The 22193-nt window shown below is 39.8% G+C and overlaps 1 protein-coding gene across 7 annotated transcripts in view; it reads right to left on the bottom strand.

Annotated features, from left to right (window-relative positions):
• Nucleotides 1-22193, bottom strand: part of LOC308383710 (receptor-type tyrosine-protein phosphatase mu) — a 168667-nt gene that overhangs the window by 70063 nt on the left and 76411 nt on the right. For all 7 annotated transcript variants that reach the window (XM_080861779.1, XM_080861778.1, XM_080861780.1 and 4 more), the window contains 4 exons: nt 11266-11574; nt 8892-9001; nt 2792-2993; nt 148-250 (listed from right to left, as the gene is read on the bottom strand). In XM_080861779.1, the coding sequence (XP_080717905.1) occupies nt 148-250; nt 2792-2993; nt 8892-9001; nt 11266-11574 (724 nt within the window). The remainder of the gene's footprint in view (nt 1-147; nt 251-2791; nt 2994-8891; nt 9002-11265; nt 11575-22193) is intronic.

Below are 22193 nucleotides of genomic sequence, written 5' to 3'. Positions count from 1 at the left end.
ACTGAATTTCCCTGGCAACTTTCCTTCATGATGAGGCATTGATAAATACAGGCTCTTTGATAGCTATTTGCTGTTGATGATATTTTAATATGCCATTTTGTCTTTTTTTTTGACTGTGTGCTTGTGGGTGTTATTGTGAGAGCCTACCTGACTGGGGCACCTCTGCTCTGTGCGGGTTTAAGCAGCACAGTGACTGTGCTGTCTGTCTGGTTCAGAGAGGTCTCCTGGTCATATGCTGGCATGGATGGAGCTAAAGAGGAAACCAAGCAGAAGTTTTGTTTTAGTTTATAATATAATATGCAATATAATATAATAGGAGATGCATTCATCAGGCATAAATCCTGCTACAAATTCAACATAAATGTATAACTGTAACAAATTTAGCTTTACATGGCTATAAAATGCAAGATAATGTAGTCATTTTGAAACCACAATGTAAAACCATTTTGTATAATGTTCAATTTTTTACCAACGAATATACAATATAAAGTCCTATAATCCATCCCCAGAGATTGTGAACACATTCACCTTATGCACCCACACAATAAAATTTATAGTCCTGACTTAGAAGTACAGTGGGGCAAAAAAGTATTTAGTCAGCCACCGATTGTGCAAGTTCCCCCACTTAAAATGATGACAGAGGTCAGTAATTTGCACCAGAGGTACACTTCAACTGTGAGAGACAGAATGTGAAAAAAAAAAAATCCATGAATCCACATGGTAGGATTTGTAAAGAATTTATTCGTAAATCAGGGTGGAAAATAAGTATTTGGTCAATAACAAAAATACAACTCAATACTTTGTAACATAACCTTTGTTGGCAATAACAGAGGTCAAACGTTTACTATAGGTCTTTACCAGGTTTGCACACACAGTAGCTGGTATTTTGGCCCATTCCTCCATGCAGATCTTCTCGAGAGCAGTGATGTTTTGGGGCTGTCGCCGAGCAACACGGACTTTCAACTCCCGCCACAGATTTTCTATGGGGTTGAGGTCTGGAGACTGGCTAGGCCACTCCAGGACTTTCAAATGCTTCTTACGGAGCCACTCCTTTGTTGCCCGGGCGGTGTGTTTTGGATCATTGTCATGTTGGAAGACCCAGCCTCGTTTCATCTTCAAAGTTCTCACTGATGGAAGGAGGTTTTGGCTCAAAATCTCACGATACGTGGCCCCATTCATTCTGTCCTTAACACTGATCAGTCGTCCTGTCCCCTTGGCAGAAAAACAGCCCCATAGCATGATGTTTCCACCCCCATGCTTCACAGTAGGTATGGTGTTCTTGGGATGCAACTCAGTATTCTTCTTCCTCCAAACACGACGAGTTGAGTTTATACCAAAAAGTTCTACTTTGGTTTCATCTGACCACATGACATTCTCCCAATCCTCTGCTGTATCATCCATGTGCTCTCTGGCAAACTTCAGACGGGCCTGGACATGCACTGGCTTCAGCAGCGGAACACGTCTGGCACTGCGGGATTTGATTCCCTGCCGTTGTAGTGTGTTACTGATGGTGACCTTTGTTACTTTGGTCCCAGCTCTCTGCAGGTCATTCACCAGGTCCCCCCGTGTGGTTCTGGGATCTTTGCTCACCGTTCTCATGATCATTTTGACCCCACAGGATGAGATCTTGCGTGGAGCCCCAGATCGAGGGAGATTATCAGTGGTCTTGTATGTCTTCCATTTTCTGATGATTGCTCCCACAGTTGATTTTTTTCACACCAAGCTGCTTGCCTATTGTAGATTCACTCTTCCCAGTCTGGTGCAGGTCTACAATACTTTTCCTGGTGTCCTTCGAAAGCTCTTTGGTCTTGGCCATGGCGGAGTTTGGAGTCTGACTGTTTGAGGCTGTGGACAGGTGTCTTTTATACAGATGATGAGTTCAAACAGGTGCCATTCATACAGGTAACGAGTGGGGGACAGAAAAGCTTCTTACAGAAGACGTTACAGGTCTGTGAGAGCCAGAGATTTTCCTTGTTTGAGGTGACCAAATACTTATTTTCCACCCTAATTTACGAATAAATTCTTTACAAATCCTACCATGTGAATTCATGGATTTTTTTTTCACATTCTGTCTCTCACAGTTGAAGTGTACCTCTGGTGCAAATTACTGACCTCTGTCATCATTTTAAGTGGGGGAACTTGCACAATCGGTGGCTGACTAAATACTTTTTTGCCCCACTGTAGATTAGCACCTCAGTTTCCCATCAATCTCCTGACTAAAAGGCATCCATTTCTTTCACGAGCCTGGCAATAAACCAACGAGCGCGAAGTTGACCCTGTGACACACTGAATGACACAACCTCATACACGCGGTACCTTCATGCATAACAGCAATTATACTGTATATGAGGTTGTGTTACATTTTTAACTGTTTTAATATGTTTGCAACATTTTATTTCAATATCATACAACGGTAATTTTAAACAGTCAACCATTAATGTCTGTAGGGACTGTTTTTATATCAGCTTGGCTTATATACATTTACATTATATCAGATGCTGCTTTTGCAATTGTCAGCATTTTGCTTGCTTTTGAAAATAAATTATTAAATTGGGCAATTTGCAAAATGAAACATTAAAAAAGCATCAGTTTTCAAAAATTAGAACAAAAAAAGAACTACAAAATATAAGAGTACATGCAAAGTACACAACAATCCAAGTTTGTTTGAGTGAAAGGAAATAACATTTTGCTTTCACACATTTTGACATAAGACCTCTAGAAGCAATAAGCAGTACACTGCTCGTTTGGCATCGTCCACACTGTAACAGGTCTTGCTGTTGACCCCACTGACCTGAAATCTTGGTGGTGAACTGGGTGATGACAGGGGGGCCATAGCCCTTGGCTGTGCTAGCGCGCAGGGTGAAGGAATACGTAGATCCCGGGTAAAGGCCTGTGAACATGTGGGTGGTCTCGTTACCCAGCTTCACAACCTTCCCACTCTGGTTGGAGAGGTCCAGTTCAGGGTCAAAGGAGCTCACCGCTTTGTAGGAAATCTAGGAAGGAAGAAAATTTACATTCTCACCGTGGCCTCTGGTACTCCGCATTCAGCACTGTTTATCATGAATAAGATTGGTATTCATACCACAAACGCATTTTGCATTTTAGGCATTTAAGCGACTCACCAAGCTAAATCATGTACACGTCCTTACCGTTTTGCGGTTTTGCATCCCAGTCGCGGTGTGTGTGTTATCATACTTTTCCAGTCTTTTTCCCTTCTGCAAGTCTAAAATGCCAAGAAGCATTTTTTAAAAGTCTCATGCTGCGTTTCCTCACTTGCGTGACCCTGAGTTACCACCCTATTTAGGAATACCCATACAGTAAATAATGCAATCATTTCACCAAATACAAATGGATGCTGCCTTCCACCAGTGAAACAGACGAAATGATTTGCACATGTAATGCAAAAAAGCTCTGTGGAATTTGGATTTAATTCTAAAGCCAGTGCTTCAAGCAATTTTTTGAAAGGTCTTGCTTTGTGCATGAGCTTCTGACTTGTCAACAAGGTTTTATGCTTATTTCCAAAATTAGGGAAGTACAAAAGGTCTGTGGAGACACGCTGTCTCATTATATGGGTTAGTATTGTCTGTAAAAGCATAGGTACATATTTTTAAGGCAAAGCTGATGCAAGCTTGTGGTTTCAAGGAGAGAGAAAATATACTTAATGTATTCCTTCTCCATTAATGAAAGCAGGGAGCTCTGGAGGGAAGCATTAAGGTGAGTGTTTTTGCTAATATCCATTTTGAATAACTGTAAAGTTCCACTTTAAGAAAATGCCTCTGCTCGTAAAGGAAAACCTCCATTATAATTCCAATTAAGGAACACAAAGGGAGTTTGGAGTGCTGCATAATTTGTGTCCATCAAGTTTTGAAATGCTTCTAGGCTTTCTCATTTAGTCTTTGTCTCCAAAATGAGCTTGTGATGCCAAATCCTATATCATAACTTTACAGGAGAGGAATTTGGAATGACTTGTCAACACTGGGCATATGGGCAGGCTTTTAAAACCATAACATAACTCACGGAAAACAAATAATAGAACTTATCCAAGAAGATTAACTGGCCCATTTGACCATATATATCCCGGTTTTCAGACCACACTGGTTTAGATGTGTCTGACAGAGGTAAATGACCGTATAAAGACATAAACAGACATGCCTATAGCACCTCTGAAAAAAAGCAAAAATAACAATGGAACATAAATTCTATTCGTTTAATTTTGTTTGTGAAAAAACACTTAAAAATCAGTTGAGTTTTAATTGACAAGAAGTCAAATATACATTATAAAAACACTTTAGTACAATGCAGTGTATTTTTGTAATAGTTCGTGTTGCCACGATTGGCCGCTGAATTTAAATTAAAAGAAAATCTGCTGTATATCTTTCAGTAAATGTTGGCTCATGTCTGTCAGAAAAGCTGTCAATAAAATAGCATTCACGGAGCACTGGTCAAAAAAGGAATGGGGCTGAAGTCTCTTTGATATCAAGCCTTGTTAGATATATTTCACTTTGAGTTCTTTGATAATGTCAAATCAAAGCAAGGTCTTGACTTATAAGAAGCAACTTCTGGAGAACACAGGCAGAATAGATTCAGGGTTACTTTTCTAAAACCAGACTGGGATGTGGGATGAGGGGAGACACCTGGAGCGAGTCGGCGGCTTTCTAGGTTTTACTTGTCTGTCATCCCTTTTTAAATGAAGTGATGTGAATATTAAACCCTACACTGGATCTTTGGGAAGGCCAGAGAATGTAATACATTTAAATCCTACTCCTCACTTATGGGGCCCTAAACGATCAAGCCTCTTTACATCTTAACAGAACAGTGCTATCATAGTCTTTGTTATGATCCTTTTTTCGTTTCTTTTTCCTTCCATTTCTTGTTTTGCTACCACCACCTGTGTCATTATTTCTGATTCCAAAATTTCTGACTGATTTTGAAGATTATCTCATGTAGCTTTTTGCGTTTTTGTCCTCTTCCTACCCTCTTATCTAATTTTCATCTGCACGTTATGATCCTTCTTCACCGAGGGCACAGTACTATGAAGCAAGCTCAACATATCCATCCTTTTTCTTATCTGGCTTCACTTAGCCAAACATCAGTGGTCACATACATCAACTCAGTCAAGTCAACGCCGGGTTTTCAAATGTAGCTATGAGTGTTCCCATGTTAGTGGTCACATTGGTTGCATAGGGCCAGTCACAAACATGGACAGGTCTGCAGACAGCAGAGTGAAACATTTGCCAAAGAACCTTACAGATCAACAGAAATTGTTCTTTTATCACCCAACAAAACATCAATTCATTTATACGTATCTATATTCTTTGTAGACTGTTCTTTTTAACATCCTGTTCTCTCTAATCTTGAACGTAGGTCTAGAGTTTGTTACTATGGCGATGTACCTCAGTGAATTAAAATCACCTCTGAAAAAATGTGAAATCCAGGTTAAAGTCGACCTAGAAAAGCTGCCCGGCTAAGATCTGAATGCTGCTTTGTAGTAAAGCCCTCAAATGTATGGTTAGCCTGTGGGATTTTCAGGCGATCTCATGTGTCCTGTGTTTCTCTTCATCATCGCTGGTTTCTCCTTTTGCAATTTTCCAGTGTGGACCCGTGCCATTTTGTTTACTGGATTTCCTTTCTCCATTTCTCCATGCGAGTTTTAAAACACTGAATCCTTAAAAAAAAAATTTATTTTAAATGCCACAAATACCATTAAAGTACTTGGCTCTCAGAGTACAGATGCATTTGTGGTTTCTAGTGTTTCCTGTAGTAAAATGGGAGGCAGAGTCTTTATTTATGGAGCTCTTCTCAGTTGAGGTTTAGGAGGCAGACACTCCCTCGTTTTTAAATTGGGGCTTAATTTTTTTTTTTTCTTCTTTCGACACCGATGAATTTGATAAGCTCATAGTCAGGACCAGCCCAAGTGACCCTGAACCATCACTTGGTTATGCTGGTATAGGCCTAAGTTGCAGTGGGACTTCCCTTTACACCGAGCACCTTTCCTCTCTGTCACTCTCCTTGCATTTATATTGCCACTATTGCATGTCATTAACTTTGTGTCTTCTCTCTCCCCCACAGTTTGTACCTCTTCCTTTCTGCTTCCTCCATTTCTCCGTTCTGCACACATTTCTGCCTCATCAGCACCGTGTTTCTAATCTGTGGTTACTCCCCAACCTGAACAGTGCATAAAGTCTGTTTTTCAGTGCTTAACGTTTTCCCCCCTTCATCTCTCCTCTTATTTTAACAAGTTGAATAAGAGGAGAGAGGAACATGACTATCTGACATTTAGTTGAGTCAGATGGTCATGCTCCCTGAGCCTGGCTCTACTGCAGCTTTCTAACTATTAAATGGGAGGTTTTCCTCCCCACTGTCACCAAGTACTTTGCTCAAACTACATCATGTGGCTGCTCTCTACAATATTTCACGACCAATACCAAGTTAAAAGCCCCAAGATTTGGTGATCTATGTCGAAAATTACATTAAATTCCATTTTCTTCTAAAATAAAAGCTGATAAAAGTGATTCAAGGTGAGGTTAGAAAATCTATAATGCTTTAATGTATATTAAAACCTGGAAATGGCAGGATGTCAGTGACTTATTGCTTTCCTTTTACTAGGCACATTACAATGCTGTTAAGGCTTTAAAGACAGAAATAATAGCTGCAGCATGTAATTGATGGAGTGGGTTCATAAACTGAAATGCATTCGCCTCAATATAAATGAGAACCTGACAAAGTGGCGTTGCAGCCGTGCTATTGGCTCTAAATGCTTTTACCTGTATTATGAAATTTTTAAAAAGATAAACAACTAAAACATGATGCTCTAAAGGCAATTAAGTGTACTGGAAACCCACCATTTCTATGGACATTGTTTTCCTGCTCTCAGCTGACATCTCTTAGTGCCATGCAGCCGTGTGCGAGACATAACACTCCACTAAACACACTTGAATAAACAAGGTCTTGTTATGCTTCTCACTTTAGATCTCTCCGCTTTGATTCAGATGTCCCTGTGCTGTTGAGGGGAAATGTATTTTACATTTCAGTCGTCTTATTGTATGGCAATAAATGGAGCAACATATGCAGCAACTCTATTTGGATTATTCAATCGGCTTTCCGTGAGTGAGGAACGTTTCCGTCGATGCTCGATAACCTAGTCAAAATACCAAGTGTGTGCAAGCGAGGACAGGAAGGAAAATCAACAGAGAAAGATCAATCTGTGGGAAAGGCTGGATGATTACTTCCACCTTAAGCTGGTTAATATCAATGCGTACATATAGTGTGAGTGTGTCTGGAGACTGTATTATTCAAGACTATGAAGCTCCTGGACAGCGCATACAGGAGCTCGGTGGAGTCTAATGTCAACAACAACTCAGAGCTGATTTGTGATGCATGTGGGTTGTTCATGAATCTAAAATTCTTTAGAGGTCATTCATGTGTTAAAGAACAGAAGATGATAGAAGCTTGCAGTTTAGATGTACAAGCTTGCAGTTTAGATGTACAGTTGACCACATTTGGACTGCGCTACATTTAAAAAAGCCTGTTTAAAGCAAGATTATTATGAAAACTCTGAACAAAGTAAATCTTCCATAGTGCTTTGGGTTTAACCTGCTCCACAAGTAGGCTATAACTAAGAGCTAATATGGTTGATCTAATTATAACCTGTTTTACTGCAGTGCATAGTCAAGATGATTGCACTTTAATGACCTCAAAACACAGACCTGAAACATCAAGTAGATTACCGAGGCATAAGTTCACATTAAGTAGGTACTGAAAGAGCCAATTGTGATGATTCTGTATTAATTAAGAGCATAAAAAGACTAATAGTTTAATGCGTAAATAGCAGCTTTGTGAGGCTGAACCAAAGCACATCAGTGCTAACATCATCAGAATAAGACACTCACAATAACAACGCTGACTTACTGATATTTGACATTTACCAGTACCCGACTGGTGCAAAACACAAAGCACTCTATACTCGAGGCTGCCACGAATCATCATTAGCACTAATTCGTAAAACTAGGCAGCCAATTGGACAACAAAAATTTTAAACTAATATCTTTTGCTCAGGCAAAGGACAAGGGATAATCAAAGTTATAAAAATCCATCCTCGGGGCGAAAGCTTAACAAAGAGAACATCAGTGAACACTAATATTATAACTAAACCAATAACCAACCTGCTGAATTTTGCTGTCAGCCCAGTTTGCTCACTTTATAATTATGTTAATCCAATGAATACATTATTTTCTTCCCCATTGTATCAGTAGGGCTGGAGTTAATTCGCATGATTTGAAAACATTAAACTTTGCAGTGCTTAAATTTATTAGACCACCCGTCATAAAAACAAGAGAATAAATATTATGAATCCTAAAACTAAAAATTACACCATTACTAACTGACTCCGTGTTTTTACAGCCGTGTTTGAGCCGGCACACTGGACTTCAGAAATTAATCGAGCGTAATGTTCTACCACTGAAACAAAATTGTCTGTTCAGGTAAGCAAGTAAACAATTGAAATGCAACTGAAAACAACAATTTGGCATCTTAATCAAAAATTTATAATGTGCTTTACTGGTTTTTCCACTTTTGTGTGAAACAGTAAATTTGAAAATTCATGGAGAACAGTTAGGTTTTTCCATTAAAATACATTTACATTAAATAATTTGCCTAAATCAATTTTAAAAATGATTCAGGTAAATAGCAATATTGTTCATTTAAGGCGTCCTTGGCATAAACCTACATTAGGTGTGGTCTAATAATAATAACAATAGTAATAATAATAATAATAATAATTAAATGTGTTCAAGGCAAAAGGCAAAAAGCCATGAGCTAAATCGAAGGAGTCTGTTTACTGTTCGAAAGCGTGGATAGTTTCTTAAGCACGTTGCTAGCGACTGTGTTAGTACCTCATACTGAGTGATGATCCCGTAAGTCTGCGCCGGTTCTCTCCACTTCAGGATGATCTTCTCCTCGTAGGCACTGCCCTGAATGGACTCCAGAGGAACCGCCCCAGGCACTGTGGGAAATGCGTACATGTGGTAATAACTACCGAATTAAGCAGTAGTTTACTTTAGTTTTGTTTTTCAATTATTCTTTTAATTGTTTTTTACCTTATTCTACGGATTAGCTTTTAACTGACCTGTTTTTTAATTTATTTTTTTAAAATACTGAAATTGATTGACTGCTTTCCAAAAACTGAGTTGAAATCTTCAAGGACTGAAACAAGTTTCTAAAAAGTTTTCTCAGAAGGATTTTCTTGCCACATATTTGACACTTTTCACCTTTCTTAAGTTAAATTATTGCCAATAAAAGTTGATGAAAGCAGCTGTAGCCCTTTCCACTATGATTTACTAAGCAAAGCACCTTAAACTAATGTGCATACCAAAAAAGGCTTTTCAAGGATGCACGCTAAAAATGTGAGAAAGCCAACGTCAAATGCAATTTTTTAAACTGGAATTTGCAAGATTATTTGAAGTCAGTGTTACTCAAGACACTGTTATACATGTTTTACAGCAAACCTGAACACTTTCTTACAGATAGAAATGGATAGAAAAGATGAAGTTGTAAACCCACAGGAACAGCAGGAATCTTAATCTTTCTGCAATGTTTACTTGTACTGAGATACTGCCAAAGAGATCTAGTCCTTTAACCCCTCATGTGAATTGCTTTCATTCTTTAAGCGAAAGAGACTGATGTGGAGATGTACTTTTTTTTTGGTTTAAAGATTTATCTTGAACACAACTAGAGCTACACCCTGCCTGTACACTTTCTCCCATGGGACCCTAAGCACACAGATACACATACAGAAACACATATCGGTCAGATACTGAGAAACAGTTGCCACTTTCAAGTTTCCAACCAGAGATATCTGAGCCAGACATGACTCTTTTCTACAGCTGAGCCTGTTATCTGGCGGCTGGGGTTCCTTGAGACTTCTGTAGAGTTCATTTCCTGTGTCTGCTGAGGCAACAGAGAAGATCTTTCATCTTTCAAGGAGGTGAAACAACTATCCGACACAGAGGCTTACTGTCTGACTTCTGTGCTCTCCTGAAAAATATTTGGAATATCCCAGACTTTGTTTGTGGCTGTGAATTGGATGAGAACCTACACATCCTAAAGATTGAAACATCAAAACTGTAATAACAAAAGCAAGTTGTTCAGCTGTTGAAGACACATTTTCTTTTATTAAATGTTAAGAGAAAGTGTGTTAGCGTGCCATATACATACATATACACTGACTGAATTTTCTACAGTAGAATCCAGTAGTAAATTCAGTCAGATCCATCATTTTGAGAAGTAAAGATCAGATTATTGAAAGAAGAAATTAAATGCAAGTCTTTGGGGGGGTTGTTTTTTTTGAAACAATGACATCTAATATAGTACATGTCTGTGAACAGGTGGCGACACAACATCTCCACATACACAGCCTACTAATCTTAGAGCCTATTTCTTAAGAAAATAAGACTTTTAAGCTATTTACATTTATACACACTGTTACGACCCAAGGTGACCCCAGTGTGAGGTTTCCTGTGTGCTTTGTGGTCTCTCTGTGATGTGATTTGATGACAGAAAAACTGGCCAGTGTTCTGCAGGGCTATTTAAACCCCACCTTCTGAGGCCTTGCTTCATCTCTTCTTTTGAGTTACTGTTACATGCACCACTTTACACCACTGACATGGACTTACACAAATCATGATTATTATAATAAACCCCTGGTAATCCCTGTTCAGTCGCTGGCATGTCTCCATTCTTTGTTGTGGCCTATGAGCAACTAAATTTTGTCTCATTTGTTGCATAGTGAATTTAACACATCGGACTGTAACAAATGCCACGTCTCTACCCCCAATGTCAGTATCACAAATCCAGTGATGGAACTGGTGTTTAGCTCAGTAGGATAAGAAATGGGGAAGCTTGAACTCACAAGTATGAGTCAGAATTGAGGTGCACGGTTATTTTTTTCCTCCACTGTTGAGAATGTTGAAACTGCATTTCGTTTTATTATAAATTATTAAGCATTAATAGAAAATATTTGTCTCTCTGAAGTTAAAAAGTAAATTAAATATGTCTAGATGATGTTGAAGTATCTTGAACTGATGTCGGCATAATTTCCACAACTTTCATTTTGGAATAGACATTGACAAACACAGAAATGTCTGCAATGTCTGGGTTTCAGTGAGTTTTAGAATGCAAATATCATCTAAAAGTAAAACTATTTTTTCCTGCCCTGTAAGGCTTTCTAGTTGAGCTAAGAAAAAAAAATGGACTATTGATGTTACTTACCATCCTCATCGGTCTGAACCTCCAGCTCTGTGCTCTCCTTGACACCCTCCGGGTTGCGCAGCACTAGCTTCACGCTGAGGTTGGTGAATGGAGAGAGATTGTGGATAGTGTGCTGAGGATCGCGACTCTGAGTGTCATAACACACTTCCTCACGCGTCTCCTCCTTGCCGGCTACTCTGTACCGGTACTGGACGGTAAGGTTATAGCTGTGGCAGCGGGTCACGTTATAGCCCAGAGGTTCCCAGCGCACTGTAACCTGTTTGGACTGGATGTCCACCACTTCCAGCCTCCGTGGGCCGTGCATAGGCTCTGGCGAAATCGAAAGAGAAGGAAGTGTGAACTTACATAAAGATAATCAATTGGGTCATATTAAATGCCAGGTGTTTCAGGCCAGATGCAATAAAATCAAAATTACTGAGGTTTACGTGGGTTAGAGAAAGCTCCTTTTCCTTTGGGCCAAAAAAAAAAAAAATCCAGTAGTCGATTTTTCATAACACTTTCATTCATATTAAAATACTACTTTTTTCTGTTTATAGTTCATATTTCCAGAAAATATTTTAAAATTTCAAAGGCACAGACTGATACTGAGCATTGCCAAATCCCATTACCGTTGCTAACTTGGGCTCACAGCAACTAAAGGCACCAAGACACCACAGGTCTGTCACTGGAAACCCTCAGCAGGTGGTGTATCATCCCTTCAGAGCGTGCCATTCCTCTGCTTCTTCTGCCTTGTCCTCCGCCTTTTCTACTCTATTTTCCATCTCGCCCAGTGGCGGTCAGCTATTAGCACCACACTGATACAGAGTCAGCCAACCTGTCAATCCAGGCAGGACACAACCCCCACCGCTATCCTATCACCTCTAATCACATACACTGTCTCCTTGCCTTTTCTCTTCCACTTTATCCATTTTCTCTCTCCTTCCTTCTCTCTCTTTCTCCTTTCCCCACCTATTTTCCCCTCTTGCACTCCCTCTCTCCCTCCTTTCCTACGGGAGGAAAGCAGCCCAAGCACAAGGTAATGGGATCAATTTCCATTCCAGGTTAAATTCGCAGTCCATTTCTCTGGAACTTAACACTTTACCACCTATTAGGAAGAGCCAGAGCTCAATTTCCCCGTTCCCCAGGAGACACAGTCCAGCAATTCAGAGGCGGCCACGGCAGCCATGTTTAACATTCTAGAGATGTGTGAAGGGAGACTGGACTCAGGCTAGAGCACGGTGTTCATTTTTACAGATTGTATGAAAGACAGAACAAACAAGCAAGAAACCAACAAACACTGTTGGCATTATGATCACAGACGTTTCTTTTTGTTATCTTCCGCTATCCAGCGTATTACTACTGCGATAAAATGTTCAAGGTTTATCGAGAATCCTTTCAAATGATCTTGCAGGAGTTTGAGTAGTGCTATAGAAAATCTACAAGGTAGAAATGAACGGTTTCAAAAAAATTAGGTCATGACATGTGAAAACTCGGGCCTGTACAAGTGGAAAAAGGGCTCCTTGATGAATGAAAGATCGAACGCCTGCCGATTTCACGAGGAGAAACAACGGATGTGATTTCTCCTGCACTTTTACAGACAGGATGAAATAGCATTAGAAGAGCCTGAAGGAGACAGAGGAAGAGCAGTTGAAGGCAGATTGGGAAAGGGATGTCAATGTGCAGTATATAGTACATGAAATACAAAAGGCTACAAATGTGATGCCTCACAAAAAGGCATAATCTCCTTCCAAAAGGGAAAAAATGGCATCTATGATATATTCAAGACGGATTTGCTACTATAGTTCAAATAAAAGTAAACATTCCACTAAAATTCCTCATTCAGCACACGTATCCAACAGCTTTAATCGTGACTTAACAAGCAGTTGAGAGAATATAGAGCTATCTGGTGTTGGTTTACTTGTGTTTTATCATTTCTTAGCCTGAATTTTACTCTGCAGCGAATGTCTTACTCTGCCACTAAAATGCAGTAATAATATAAAAAGTGGTGTGATACTTAAGAAAATGTAATCACACCCTCCAAAAACAAACAAACAAACAAACAAACAAACAAACAAACAAACAGACAGACAGACAGACAAAAAAAAAAAAAAAAAAAAAAAAAAAGATTCTAAGGAAAAACTGGGAGCAACTGGCAATGAGAAATAGGCTTCTTCACTCGATTGCAGTGTTGGGAGAGCCATCCAGAAAATAGAAGTTTAAACCCCTTTATTTGCGGAACTATCTGTTGGCCGCACTCTGTAGGCAATGGTTACACTAAAAGCACAGAGAATTGCAGGGTGGCCAGGCACAGAAATCAAATTAAACCAGATGCTCTCAGAGTTACAAATGCACCAAAGTGTGAATCTCAAACAGACGTGCACAAGCGACTGAGAGTTAGTCTCATTTCTGGAGCGTTCAAGGAGAATGTCACACTCCCATCTTTGTGGAACATCATAGATAATGTCCACTGCACCCTAATTCGGGCCAATGGAGAGCTGCCAGGATGGGAAGCACTTGTGGAAAATATAACTGTGCTGAGAAACAGCCGTAGCCCCACGAAGAAGGGACATTAATTTATTTGTGTCTATTTGTTTTACTGGGGGTAGGATTATTAGACGTATTCTTTTTATTTTTGGGTGTACAAGTCGCAGGAAAGATACACAAAAGAACATCGGCCGTTTGGAAGCAGCTTTTATAATTATTCTATAGCCTCTGCCTGGTGTTTTGTAGAGAAAAGGCTAATTGTTTGTTGCCCCACTGGCTCCCTGTAGTGCAAATGCCAGCTGTCTGAGGGAGGCAGTAAAACGAGAGGATCTGTGGCAGAACTTGTAACCCATGATTCAGAATGACTTCATTGCTTGCATGAACAACAAGGTGCCTTATCCGTTTTAGAGCCCGGTCATGGATGACTTTGAAGAAAGAGGAAAAGGAAAAAAAACGCTGTGCATCCTCCTCCCTCACTTAATCTGAAATGAACAGGTCAGGCTGAATGGCTGATATCCTTTATAAGTCCCTTCATGAATAGATGAAGACCATGCAGCCATTCTCAAATGGGCCCACAGGCCCGTGAATGACAACTGATGAGATGAGCCTATTACCCCAGTTTACTGTGGCTGCAAGTTTAGTTTTATTGACTGAACAGTAAGAGGCTCAGTATCAAGAGCACAAACAGAAACAACAACAAGGAATAATAGGGCTAGCTCTGAAAATCCATACCATTTTTTTCCTCCCCACAATGCTCTCAAGCTATCACAGTCTCAGGGCGACATTGGGGTGAAAGTACTAAAAATATGACTCCAATATCTCTCCAGTATGGCAGATATTTCTAGTGGAATAGAGTTATAATAATGGCTATGAAAGCATCCCTTGGAGCAGGAAATTACTGAGGTCTATCTTATGCCAGGGCACTCAGAATGAGCTCCAGTGAGAGCCAGATTGGTATTCCAAGCGGTGGACAAATTATCACCTGCCCCACACTCACCGATGTAATTGAATAATTTGAACTTGACATTTACATAGAACTATTAGTGATTTTTTTGTCATTACAGTCTGACATTTAAATAATGTTTTTAGAAATTATCAGCACATTATTGCGTCTTGCTAATTTGATTGGGCCCTGCGTACATGCTACTGCAGCTCATGCGATAACATGATTTTGCCAAACATTAAATAAAAAAAAAAAATTATAAAAACAACAACAACAACAAATAACCGCATGTTGCAACTGGCTGTCCTAGAGGGGGCTTCAAATGGTGCACTTAGCCCCTGGGAAGAGCAAGACATTAGTCCTGGATGAAAGGAAACAAATTGGGCATATCTGGAGCACAGCCACTTTACTACTAGATGAATGTGTGTGTGCGGGCGTGTGTGGCTGTATAAAGGGGACCATGTGTGTACTCTTGTGTGCTTACCATCTTATGAGTGTAAAAGAGTTTCCATATGCGTGCACAGCAGCACACGTCTGGTTTCTCAGCATCTTTCTGGCTATATGTACAGAAGAGCGATTTACTTATCAGATTTTCCTCAGGCTTCGCAGCATACGAGCCATTCGGAAAGCCGGGATCTTTATCAGATCCACATCGATTAAGAGAAGAAAAGCCTGATGCTGGCTTAGACTTCCATCTACCTGCTCAGCAAACAGACCCAGAAGGGGGGGGGGGGGGGGGGCAAGAGAAAAGCCTGTTTCCCCAGTGATTAGAAACCCCCAGCAAGTCAATGTGGCTCACTTGCCTGTTCACCGTCTCATCAGGCTGAGGAAGAGGAGGGGAGTGCTTTGACTTTCACAGGATGGCCCGTAGATGGTCTGATTCCTTCGCGGAGCATGTCAACCGGAGCTTGTCACAAGAAAGTACAGCTGTTGGAGACGGTACCAAAACAACTTGATGACGGTAAGATTAAATCCCGTGTTCCGTTCTAGGCAGTCAGGCCTGGTATTGCCGTCACTTATCTCTCTCTATTTTGATTTGTTATTCTTTCTGTTGTGTTTGAGCTGGGTGGGCTGGGAAACAAGCACATTTGTTTGCCTCTTTCTATTACATCTCACTGATAGCACTATGACCATAGGAAATCATTTTCATATCCGACAGAAGCAAGCAGTAATGATAGCTTTTGATAACCGGCAATCAAAGCTCCATCACCCTCCTAGAGTGCTTCTCTATGCAATCCTCTGGAGGAACAGAACGACTGTTTGACTCTGTGTGTGTATGTGCATGCGTGTGGGAAGAGATGGAGGGAGTCGGTGTGTGGGTAGATAGGTGGGTGAGGGGACTGGAGAAAGCAAGCTAAGACAGAGAAGGGGTGGAAATGTCAAGGTCTTTGTTGCCATCAAATGCAACAAGTAAAATTAGGCCTCAGAACTGACGTGTGTACACATATTATAACTAATGGCACTTTAAAAGGCACTGTACATGGACATCTTGTGATCCAATACAAGCATTAGTCAGAGACAAATGCTTACATGCTCAGGACACACACACACACACACACACACACAGCTCAGACACCTTGGAGGCGTGGATAATCACAAGGATTTATTGAATGGTGGTGGTCGCTCCTCACTCTATCAAGTCCTTCTTTATAGGCCCAGTGATAAATGAGACTGCCATGATGGGCGAGTGTGAGGGGCGGAGGGGCCTACAGTGCTCTGGATCAAATTGAAACCACCGAATGAGCCCGGGCGCCGGACCAGGCCAGGCTGCCACCTTGTCTGATGAACCCCCTGAAGCTGTAGGGGTGGAGATGAATGGGCGAATGCTTTCCTTTTCACAGAACTAAAGAGAAGGGGACGGTGAAAGTAAGACATTCTCTACCAACACAGATGATGTACGACAAGATTCATGACTGTCAAGGCATATCTAGTCCTTTCCTGTTTTTGTAAACAACCACGCTACTGTATGCTGGCCTCAAAATGCCAATAAGCTCAACGGCTTGAAAAGAGAAAACTAAGAAATACTGATTTTGTGTGGAAATGTCAAACTAAATATTCAGTTTTTGGATTATGCTGACATGCTGAAGATATGTCGTCTGACACAATGGAAAGCTGTTTATTACTACACTTAATAGATACAATATTCTACACGACCTGACTGGAAGCCAGAGGGTGGGGATGAATATCATTTAATTGTTCCAGATATAAAAATCCTCTGAAGCCGCATTTAGGTTCATGCATTGATATACAAGTCTCAGTTCTGGTTTATATCAGGGGGGAAAAACAACATAGTACATTAAAAGCCAATGCAACTATTGTTAATGTAGTTTAATTCATAAACACTATTTTAATATAATACCAGTTCACACTATAGAATTATGCTTAAAACATAAGTATACCATACTTGCAAACCTTTAGCCAATAAGCAGTCAACGACTAAGTCTGTGAAAATGCTTTTATATAATAATAATAATAATAATAATAATAATCAAACAATGATAACAACAAAAAAGGCCAATTTTTATATACACAAAATCAACAGACAAGAGAAATCTTATGAATGGAAGAAAAAAAAAAAAAAGTGTATTTCCATGGAATCAATACAGGTTATTTACTACCATCATGTGTTGTAACATTTGGTCAGTGCAGTAGTTTAAAACCCCCCAAAAAGCTCAAATGAAGCCTGCAGTTATTATACATTGACTGTAAATTAAAAGAACAAACCTGGCAAGTGTGCGTCATGAGGTGAAATAAAGTGCAAGTCTACAAACCGGATGAAAACAAATGGGCAGCCAGTTGATGGAACGAGCAGAGGCAGCTGAGGAGGAACTGGTTAAATCAATCTTTCATTTTGTTTCCACCAATATGCTGTGCAGTGATTGGGGTCAGGGTGACAGGCAGAATGACCCCCTCTTCCCTCATCCGTCTTAACACATACATGCCCACACACCCATCTCTCCTGTCAGAGCAGACTTTGTCTTTTGTGTTCAGGTTCCTCGGAAAATGGCTGCGGATAGGGCTTACAAATGGGAAGAACACAAGGCCTCATTTACCAATGGGGACGCAATCTCTACAGGAGCAGTGGGAGGTTACCAAGGTGATTCTTCAACTTCAGTACTACCCAGATGGCCCTTGTGCCACTGTCATTTGTCGCTAAAAACCCACATGTGTCGTATTCAACTCAGGGTGTTACCCACAGTGTAAATCAAAGTGAAGCGCTTGACTTTGTGAAATGGTTGCTGTGTTTTCTGAGCCACCCACTTAGGAGATATGAGATCCAAGATCTAGCTATCTAGGTGGGGGAATAGAGGGAATAAATCGCAACCCTTCTGACATTCATGTCCTTTAGTTGAGGAGTAGACGCAGAAATGTTCTTGAGTTAGAGTTATACAACCAGACTGAGTGAGTGCTTGTTGGATGCCTAGGAAGGGGAATGGGACATCTATAATTCAGCAAAAGGATGGAGAAAATCTGTGACAAAAATTACAGCAGATAGATCATGAATAATTAATCAGGGAGAATAGAAACATTTAAAGACCTTAAGAAGCATTTCAGTTCAAATTTAAAAACCGCAGAGAAAAAAAAAAACAAAACGTAAAATCTTCCTGCCGAGCCTGACTAAACTACCGCTATTTATCATCCTCCTGAGGCTCAAGAGTAGAGGTTACTAACAACCTCGAAGATAATTGTTTACGAGGAGCTGAAGAAGCAGCTCTGGACTAGAAAGAGACCGGGTTTATGTGGATATCACCACAGTATCATTTATACACATCTGTTCTCAGGACTTTCAATTCTTCCCTGTCGAGAATAGATGGATGGAGTGATGAAGGTGAGGGAAATGGTAACAATAAGAATAATAATAATAATGAACTGGCTATAAATGCAAATCTTTCGCACACTCGTTCCTTTCCCACAGCAGTTGTTTGAAGATGTGTCCTTGAGAGGAACACAATTTATCTTTTGCAGCACCAATATCATAGAGCACAATTCACCATTCTACTTCCAACTGCCTGTGATAAAAAGACTTTTATTGTGGTCCTCCTATAACCTTCCTGCACACCCCAAACTCAATCTACCCTGTTTTCTCTGACTGACAAAAGGACACAAATTCAATGGGCCTCAAACTAAGGCTTTTCATTCGCCTTGCAATAGGCAATATATAAACCCTATAGGTCACATGACTGGCCGCTATTGTGGGTGACAAACTGGACCAGTGTTATCTGAGATAGTAAGGTGAAGTGACTTTCTATTCATGGCTCAAGGCAACAATAGTGTTAATTAGACACACGCCTGGCAAACAATTCCTTTCCTTTCGGGCTGCGAGAGACAAATCTGCTTAATCTCAACCTTAGCTAAAAAGCAACCATCATGAAGGGATAGATCTCACCGAGGAAAATTGCCCTGTAGACATGCATAAAGCTTCTGACGGGAAAAATAGCAGTTACATCTGACAGATCATCACTCTCCCTTTGTTGACAAAATGTTTGGTTAGACAAGAATTGGCGAGGCAGAATATAGTATACCGATTCAGTTAAGCGTGACTGCAAATGACAAAAAACGATGACGTCAACATGCTTAGCTCTACAGCAATAATATCCTCTAATTTGGAAAACTACAAACATTTTTCTGAGAAGGGTTTGTTCATTCAGTTGAATTTATATTAACCTTTATCTTAACGTAAGGCGTTTAAATAGATGGTGCTGTGAAAAAAAATATAATCCTGATTTCTTAGTTTTCTGTATATTTATCAAAATTCTATGTTATTCAGAGATAACCTTTGTCAATACAAAATGCAGTTTTTCAATGATGGTTTTATTTATTTTATTTCCAAACTATCTTGGACCTGTGTGAAAGGGTAATTGCCCCCATGGTAAATCATAGATAAGTGTGATTAATCACAGTTTTGGAAAGCTGAGTTCAATTTCATTAGCCACACCGAGGCCTGGTTATGGCCAGATCTGTTGAATCAATAGTTAAATAGAACCTGAGTGACAAAGTCAAGTAGACTAAAATCTCAAAAAGCAACAGATCATGTCACGATCTAAAGAAACTCAAGAACAGAAGAGAAATGAATCTATCGGTCTGGACTAACTATCTATCATTAACTATGAGTCTGGAAAGAGTTACACAGCCATTACAAAGGCCCTGGGACTCCAGTGAACCACAGTGAGAGCTATTATCTAGGAAAAGAAAAAGAATAAAAAAGAAAATCAAGAAAACTTGGAACTGTGGTGAACCTTCCCAGTGAGTGGCCGGCCTACCAAAATTATTTGAAGAGTAATCAACAATCCATCCACGAGGTCACAAAAGAACCCCCAAAAAACATCGAAAGAACTGCCGGCCTCACTTGTATTAGTTAAGGTCAGTGTTCACAATTCAACAATAAAAAGCCTTAACAAAAACAGGGGTCCTGGGGGAAATCACTGCTGACCAAAAGAAACACAAAGGGTCGCCCCACATTTGTAAAAAAACAAAAAAAAACCAAAAAAAAAAAACCAAACAATAAAAAAAATGTCTTGATGATCATGAAGACTTTTCAGAAAATATTCTGTAGACTAACGAGACAAGCTGAACTTTTGGAGGGTTTGCATCGCATTACACCTGGCATGAAACCAACATGGCACTTCATAAAAGAACATATCAACACTCGAAGATGGTGGTGGTAGTGTGATGGTCTGGGGTTGGTTTGCTGCTTCGGGACCTGGACGACCTGCCGTTACTTTATGGAACCATGAATTCTACTCCTTACAAGAAGATCCTGAAAGAGTAATTTAGGCAATTTTCTAAAGTTCAAGCACACTTGGGTTACACAGCGGCAATGAATGGCTCAAAATGTTGGTACATCACAATGAATAAAATGCTTGCACCGAATCCAGTGTGTCCTGTTTTTCATAGCTTGAATAAATAAATACGTTAGTGTAAAATATTAACTGAACAGTGGGCGGGTTGAGGAGGCAGCATTTGAGTAGTTAAGGGGGCAATTGTTTTTTAAAAACAATGAATTTTATAGTTACTGGGGTTAATAAGTTTGATTATCTGAGATATTTAAATGTGACAAATATGCAAAAAAAAAAAGTAGAAGAAATCAGGGATTGGGAAAATACTTTTTCACGGCAGAGAGAGAGAGAAACCAAGTCATGTCACCTATTCTGTGTGTCCTTAAGCTTTTATAAAAGCTATTCAGAAGCCTTTCTGCTCTGACTCTTATTTTTTGAATATGCAGTTTAAGTGAAGATCCAAGGCTGTAACACTTCTTTAAGCTAAGGTCAACAGTAAATTGTCACAATTTATATAAATCTTCAATGTGCCCATAGAGAAATGCACTGTTTTTCCCCCCCACACACACACACATTCCTTCACATACATACCAAAGACTAATGTCATGAACGCTGCCACAAAAGGTCCTTCAGTTTGTTCAGTGTCTACCCTTTGGCACATGGAAGGGATGGGTATTAAGCTACCAACCCTACATTTAGTGGACCACTTATTGCCACCAAAGCTTTGACCACCCAGTGCTTCACATTGGAATATTAGTGAATCTTATTTTGTAGCACTGCTGAATTTTAACCTCAGAATTTCTTAGAGCCAGACAGATTTCTACAAAACCAATACATCTTCTAAGAAGTAGTAAATGCTTGCAATTACTTTATATAACTGGTCCTGAGTCCAACTATCCCCAGGTCAGGTCATCAAATCTTCTTGTCTATCAAAATAAATGGTTTCTTGACATATTAAGTATACATTGGATAAAAAAAAAGGGGCCGTTTTATACAGTGTAGATTGCACTTTTCAAAGCCTTTTTTTTGACAGTTGAACAATGGTAGAAAAGGGAATAACATTAACCTAAATCAGTCATACCATTATTCATTACTTTGTAAGGTTTTAAAGGGATGACGGTGACAGGAAAGTTGTACTTTTTTGTGAGCGGAACCTACAGAAACCAACTGCGTAACATCCATTTATTTTTCAGAGTTTGTGTGATTCACAGACTTTTCAAGGTCAATATAGCAGTAGTATTCTTCAAAAAGGATCAAAAAGTTCTTTCATTATTTAAGTCATCCTATTTGGAATAATTTGTTCACTGTACATTGCCCTAACACTGTCTTTTTATTAGCAGAATACAAATTCAGCCATAATGAACTTTTGTGTGTGACACCAAGAGCTTATACCTGAAGCCCCACAGTGTGTAAGCACTAGATTTCTTCTTTTTTCTTTCCCATTTACATGCTTTCAATCCAGCACCTGCTCTTGTTCTGATGTGGATTTGCATGCATCCCATCGTACCATTGTCTTTGTCACAACAGTTCTCTTAACATCTATGGTCCAAAAGTATGCCTCAAGTATGTTAATCCATTACTGGGTAAGAAACCATATTTAGTGAGACATCCTAACTGGCCCCCCTCCCCTCTCCATGAGGTTGGAGAATCGGCGAAGGTTGCAACACAAAAAGTGACATGGCATCTAACTTTATGGTAACAGATATGGTAACTTCAATGACCCTGATTTGTAACAAAAATGAAAA

Source organism: Rhamphochromis sp. 'chilingali' (genome assembly GCF_963969265.1).
Source record: "Rhamphochromis sp. 'chilingali' genome assembly, chromosome: 16".
In the NCBI taxonomy this organism is placed as follows: Eukaryota; Metazoa; Chordata; class Actinopteri; order Cichliformes; family Cichlidae; genus Rhamphochromis; species Rhamphochromis sp. 'chilingali'.
Note: the sequence above shows the minus strand (reverse complement) of the source record. Positions and strands in the feature narration are given on the sequence as shown.